We start from the raw sequence: 7,257 nt of genomic DNA on the forward strand, positions 1-7,257 counted from the left end.
GCGGTACCCTAGACCAGATGGATGGGAGATGGCTTGCTCTTGATGGGGTAACACTCCCTCTGGAGGAATGGGTATGTAGTTTGGGGGTCCTTCTGGATCCACTGCTGTTGCTTGAGGTGCAGGTGGCCTCGGTGGTGCGGAGTGCCTTCCATCAGCTTTGTCTGGTGGCCCAGCTGCACCAGGATCTGGACACAAATAGCCTACCTTCTATATTCTTTGTTCTGGTAACCTCTAGGTTACATTACTGCTTCACATAATATGTGGGGCTGCCTCTGAAGAATGTTTGGCAGCCTCAACTGGTGCAGAATTTGGCAGCCAGGTTGTTCACCAGGACAAGACGGTTTAAGCATATAACACTGATTCTAGTCCAACTGCAGGTTTCTGGGGGCAATTAAAAATTCTGGGTTTTGACCTATAAAGCCTTAAATGGTTCAGGACTGCAGTACCTCAAGGACCACCTTTCCCCATATGACCTGGACCCCGTGATCATCATAGAGGCCTCCACAAGAGTTCTAGAGGGCAACATGAGAACATCCCTTTTCTGTGGTGGCTGCCTTATCTCCCCAGGGAGGCTTGCCTTGCACTTTTACTGCATATCTTTTAAGTGCCAGGTGAAAATGTTTCTCTGTAACCAGGCCTTTGGCTGATTACACATTCTATAGGCTTTTAAGTGTGTTTGTGGGATGGGGTGTTATTGGTTTCTTTGGGTCTTTTTATGTATTTTGTGTTTTCATTTTGTATATGTTGTGAATCACCCTGTGATCTTTGGATGAAGGGCAGCACACAAGTTTAATAAATAATAATAAGTTAGATGAAACAGAGTTGTAGGTTTGGGGTTTGAAGTGGGGAGCCCCAGTTCTGTGTATCCTCAGATTGACAGTTCACCCATGTAGGACCACCCCCAGCCAAAAAGGATTCTGCAAAGAGGTTCGCAAGTTGGCTGGAGACAAATTAGGAGCAGCTAAAGCACTCCAATGTGAAGCTGGTGTGACAAACAACACATCAAACATGAACAGGATGATTATGCATTTTGGATAATGTATGATCATGTATTAAAATCTCAGCACAGGAAATGCAGCAGGTGCACAATAAACGGGAATGTGAACAATACCTGGGCAACAATTCCTTCTCCACCAGGGAAGCAAAGCAAAACAAAACAAAACAACAAAACAAAACACCCCTTTCAAAATGAGCCAGAAGTACTGTCAAACAAATCAGGCATTCCTTTCTCTGTTTGAGTCTAGAGGAAAATCAGAGTAACACACACACCAAAACACTGCTTCAAAGTGAACCAGAAACTACCTTCAACAGTGTCTCTAGAAGGGACTTTCAGGATTAGTTTGAAGCCAGTTTTGAGTCTTCAGTAATGCAGGTGTAACTATGTTTCTGTAAGGCACTTGAGAATCAGAGTTCTGACTTTGTGAGCTGCAGTGCACTGCTGATCCAGGATGTCATGAACACATCTGCCCCTAGTATAGAAACACAGCGTGAGTTTGGAAGCAGTCGGACAGCTGTGGGCAGTTCCGCTCCCCCTCCACCTGACACAGAATGGAATGTAGATAAGGTGTCAGGAGAGAGTGGGAGGGAGAGAAATCAGCCCGCTCAAGCAAGCTATCCCCTGAGCCCAAGGAGTAGACGTATGAGAAAGGTAATAGGTTCAGCATATTCTGCAGAACCAGGAAGCACTCCTTAGAAGGGCCGGCATGGACGCTTGGTTAGATGTCCGAGACTAATTGTTTGTATTGCAATAAATCTTCAAGCTAATTACAACTTATGTGTTGTGTTATCAAGACGGCAGCCACACAGAGAGAGAGAGAGCACTCCCTTATCTCCAATATAAATAATTCTACCTAAATTTAATCCAATATTTTTCTCCCCAATTTTTCAAATTATTGAGAAGTTTGCACTTTTTAAAAATAGTGGGGCAAGAAGAGAGTAACATGGGCTGCTTGCTTAGTATTTCAGCCTTCAAGGCAGCATACCATGTAGCATCAGAGTGCATTAGAGATGCACACCCACACTGAAAAACAACCAAAACCACCACACACACACACACACAAACCTAACACCGATTACTGCCTATGAAGCACTATTCTGCTCATATTTGGATAGTGCAGAAAGAAAAAGGAAATGTGAAAAAGTTTTCTTGAGTCTGTGCCCCCCCCGTCCCCCCTCCTTGCATGGATGCTTAAGACACTGGAAACAACAGTGCATTACTCTCTCCCACTGTGGATTTGGAGCTGTGAGTTTGCTCAGTGCAGGTACTCATACTGCTAAAGTCATAGAACCATCCACAAAGCACTTTCTTTTGACAACTTGTATTTATTAAAACTCATACATTTTTAAACCATCCCTTATCCATAAATACTGGTTTGCAAACCAAATGGTATTTCCTTTCAGTGCTGTTGAGAATTAACCTACCCCTCCTCAGAGCATGACATTACAGGACTAAAATATTATGCCCAAACTGTTTTCATTCTTGCATTTTCCTTCATTAATTTAGGAAAGTAGTATACCATCAAAATAGAGCCAAATATGAGAACCAGAAAACTAATAAGTGTTTTACCAACATTGATCTGAGACTTTGGGAGGGCGCCATGGACATACACACTGAAAACCGTTGTTAGGTCACAGTAGCTATACTGTGTATCTACAACAATGGCTTTGAAGACATATATGCCATTGTACTGTGGAAATAATATTCTGTTCTTCTCATTCCTGTTTAGAACATGATACGGCCTGGAAGCTGATGGCAAAGGCCCATTTTCATGGGGCATCTTACAATTTTCATAAAGCAATCTGTTCCACACATCACTTGGCTCTTTTCCAGGATTCTCTGCCATTATAGTGATCCAGTTCTGCGCTGCTGTCCTACACTCGGCTTCTACTTCATTCAGGAGATAATCATAATTATGCATGCCATGTATTTCATACAGTACAAAATCAGCAGAAACATATTCTATGAATTCATCATTGTCCCACAGCTCAAGAACGGGGAGCCATGGGCTGTCATAGTACAACAGAATAGGACACCTCCAAAGATCATAACGATAGGTAATGTTAAGGTTTGGCTGTGACAATTTTTTTCTGCCAAGGAACTGTGGGTCATATACCTTTCGATCAATTGAATAAACAAAATTATTCTGCAGCACAATATCCTGAAAGAGACCTCTGTTGCATGCTGTTATACTCTCAGCAATTTTGATATGTTTCTTAGGTGAACAGCCCACTACAATAAGGGCTGTCATTGGATGCATGTCAATACAGAATATGGCTTTGTTGTAGATATCCACCGTGACGGTGGATATCCTGCTTGAGTAAATAGTATCCTGAAACTCGAGTTGAGACATGCCCGAGAAAGCCTGTTGAAGCAGCCTAATATGTAGCCTGTATTTAGTGTTTCCATCAAAGGTAAAGCCATCCTGATCAATATGTGCTTGAAATGCCAGCGCATGGGGATTGCTCACAGTTACATATGGATAGGTCCCAGTGCCCGGCTTGGGCACAAATGTGACATTAAAATGAAGTTCCTGCTTCATATCAATATAATATATTTTGTTATGGAAATTACCACTGAGGATCTCTACAGGACAGGGCTGCAGCGGTGGCCGTAAAGTCATGAGTGTGTCCTGTATGTTAATAATGCATTTCTGAAAATGATACAATGCAGAATCCGTGCTCGGAATAAGACTGACAAAAAAAAGCACCCCAATATTCTCAAACATCATCGCCTCACAAGGGTCAGTGGGTTTGCCCTTGGTGTTATCACCAATGTATACCATCTGTGTTGATTCCATGTCCAGGGTTCCATAGAAAAGCTTATGGTTCTTGGTGAGGGCTGCAATCTCATTTCTGTTGGCAGCTACATTACAAAGGCCATGCGAAGGTAATGTCACATTAACATATTTATCAGTGGGATGCACTGTTATCTGAGCGACATTCAGGCCGTGGTTGAAAGAGAACACGAAAATGTCTTTTGTCCAAAGGAGAATAAAACCTCTCAGGCCAGGGGGAATTATGCCAATAACAGATTCATCTGCATAGAGTTTCATGTTGAATTTTGCACCTTGTTCTTGATGGGCTAAGTTAATATCTGTATATGTAAAATAAGCTTCCTCATCACCATCTGTTTTATTGAGGATAACTCCAAGTTGTGCCAAGGAAACAAAGTTGTAGATACCAATCAGTGCATTTTCGTAACTGGCAGGGCTTGTTTTTACAAATCTGTATCCCCCATCTTTGGAGGTGAAGACATCAGTGGATTCAGCAGGCTTTCCAGTTGTATAAGCCACAATGAAATTGCTGGTATCGTAACAATTGATGTCCTTCAAAGAATAGCAGCAGTCCATGTTTGTGATATCTGTAACGGGGCTATCGATGCCAGTTGACACTTTCCAGGTTTTCCATGTGCTATAGAAATACAAATAGACCTTTCCATTTATTACGAAAAGCGCTCGATTGGTTTGCACAAAAAGAGCACTAGTGACTTCAGCTGGTGAGCTTATTATTATAGCTGGAATGGTCAATGGCAAAAGGCTGCTCTGAAAATTATCTTGGCTGAGGAAAACCTTTTCCCCAAGATATATGGCTGGAGGAGTCTGTCCTCCAAAGTAGAATGCCTCACATGGGTGTGGTATTAGACGAGGGTCCTTATATTTGTATGAGAGAACAGTGCCGTGTGATACCATACTTGAATTGAAGGAGACGCTTGATATAATCAGTAGTTCATGAGTGCATGGCCAAGAGTCACCCCTATCCAGACACAGCAAAAAAATCACTAATATGATTACAGAACTGCTTGGCTTCCGCATTGCTGATTTCTGAATTATTCTCTTAAGCCAACCCCATAATGCATGAACAGATGTGTTCAGTGTGAATGCTGTTAGCTGTAGTGTTTTTAAACGTCTGTTTTGTCCCAGATTCTAATTCAGTTATTCTGAATTCCAAGTGGCAGTTGGCTGTTAGATGGGATGGGGTACCAGAGGAGATTTCACATGATGCTCATTATATCTTCTGTGCTGTCTTGTTCCTGAATAAAAGATGATAAAATGGATTCTTTTAACCAGGGGACAGTGAAACCCCACTCTCTTTCTCTACACCCACAAGCATGTGCATGCAAAATATCACATCCACTCCCTGAACCGTCCTCTATTGCTTGTTTTTGTACCTGCTGAATCAGAGGATGGGGAGGGTTGCAGGGTCCACCACATAGGATTGGCTGAGAGACCAGCTCCATCTGTCTCCCTCTCTTCCTAAGCTCTTATTCAGGTGGCCATTCCACAGTGGGAACGTAGGTTTCAGGGTGGGTTGAACATGGTGAGGGTTTGCCAAACGTGCCTTCCTCTTAGCTTGTTTCTCCATTTCGTCCTGAGTTTGAGTGTCTTCAAAGTCCATGACACCTTTGGTAAAAGCTGTTCACCAATTGGAATGCTCCTAGGCCAGTGTTTCCCAATTGTCAGTGTTTGTTCTACTTTTTTTTTAGATTTGCCTTGAGAGAATCATTAAACCTTTTTTGTTGACCACCAGCATTATGCTTTCCATGTTTAAGTTCAGAATAGAGTAGTTGCTTTGGAAGACGATAATCAGGCATCCACAAAACATGACTAGTCAAACAAAGTTGATGTTGAAGAATCACACTGGTGATCTTTGTTTATTCCAGTACACTGGCATTAGTTTGCCTGTCTTCTCAAGTGATATGTAAAATTGTTCAGAGACACCATTGATGGACTCTTTTGAGGAGCTGGAGATGGCGTTTATAAGTGGTCCATGTTTCACAAGCATATAGTAAGGTTGGTAGTACAATAGCTTTGTAAACAAGCATTTTGGTTTCCCTGCAAATGTCCAAGTCCTCAAACACATTGCACTTGCAGAGCTCAGGCAATGCTGGATTTCAGCATCAAAGTCCGCCCTTGTGGAAAGATAATTGCCCAGGTAGGAGAAGTGGTTGACACTTTCCAATGTTACATCATTGAGTTGGATTTGTGTTGCTGCAGAGGGTTTATTTGTGCTTGTTGGTGTAGCACTTTGATTTCTTGGATGTTGAGCGATGGGCCAAGCTTTCCATAAGCTTATGTGAAGCTATTTAGGATGGTTTGATACTAGGACTATGTGTACTTTACCCAGTGGCAGGCCAGAGACATTAACCTTTATCTTACTCCATTATTGGGCTCCAGCCTTTCCTATTCCGATTAGGTTGTTACTTTAAAAGACAACTGTTCTAGTAAGTTGCTGAGTGGTTGCTTCTCCTATCTCCTTTCAGATGGTCCTTAAGAGTCGTTTGGAAGCAATCCTGCTTAATAGGATCTTTAAGGGCTTGAGTGGTCATTTTGCGCCTTGGTTTCCTTCCTTGAAGCCTGCATTGAGGTATAATCTTGATAGCCATGGTGGACTGTATTAATCAGTGATCTGTCCATCAGTTATTGGTCGTCGTCATAGCTCTGGTAAGGAGTACGTTGCGGTGATCTTCAGCTCAGACATACATTGGTACCTTGGTTTACAACCATAATCTGTTCTGGAGGTCCAGTTGTAAACCAAAACAGGTTGTAACCCAAGGTGGGCTTTCGCCAATGGGGCCTCCCCCCCAAAAAATTGTTTGTAATTTAAAAAAGGGTTGTAATCCAAAAAAAGGGACACACACTTCCGGGTTTGATGTGGTTGTAATCCAAAACGGTTGTAATCCAAAGCAGTTGCAAACCAAGCTACCACTGTAGTCTAAGAGGTGCTAGTAGTTCAACCGTGGGTGCCTCCATGATATTTTAAATTTTTTTTGGTCGAAATAGTGTGTTGGTAATAACAAGGTTGTGTGCTGCAAATATAGTCAAAAGTAAGATTCTGTTCTGGTTGCTGTTGCCAATTCCTTCTTTCCCAATAGATCAAAATCTCACCCAACTCTTGCATTAAATTCACCCAGGAGGATAATTTTATCCTCCTTAGGCTTATCTGAAAGGATGGCATCCAGCCGATAATTTTTTTTTCTTTAATGTTTTCATTGGCATCCAGTGCATAAGCACTTAAAATAGTAGCCTGTTGGTTTTTGGTGAGTTTTATTTGAAGGGTTGAAAGTTGCTCATTAATGCTGGTAGGGATTTCTGACAAGAGCTTTACAAGATCGTTTTTGATAGCAAAGCCTACCCCATGTATTTGACGTTCTTGTTCAGGTAGACCTTTACAGAAGAATTTGTAGTGTTATTTTTTATTATTTCAGTTGTCCCTCTCCTGTTCTTCGAGTTTCTTGAAGTGCTGCAATAGCAATGTTAA

At 42.0% G+C, this 7,257-nt stretch overlaps 1 protein-coding gene across 1 annotated transcript; it reads right to left on the bottom strand.

Moving 5' to 3' along the window:
* Positions 1-2,302: 2,302 nt before the first annotated feature.
* Positions 2,303-4,915, bottom strand: CATSPERD (cation channel sperm associated auxiliary subunit delta). The gene has a single exon (XM_083747734.1). It carries the CDS (start codon positions 4,809-4,811, stop codon positions 2,457-2,459), a length of 2,355 nt encoding a protein of 784 aa, XP_083603860.1. The 5' UTR covers positions 4,812-4,915; the 3' UTR covers positions 2,303-2,456.
* Between the last annotated feature and the right edge of the window lie 2,342 nt (positions 4,916-7,257).

The sequence above is a fragment of the Podarcis gaigeae genome, assembly GCF_964106915.1.
Source record: "Podarcis gaigeae genome assembly, chromosome: 7".
NCBI lineage: Eukaryota > Metazoa > Chordata > Lepidosauria > Squamata > Lacertidae > Podarcis > Podarcis gaigeae.

Excerpts from the sequence above, each read along its gene's own strand:
- CATSPERD (XM_083747734.1), bottom strand. The coding sequence starts at position 4,811 with ATGCGGAAGCCAAGCAGTTCTGTAATCATATTAGTGATTTTTTTGCTG.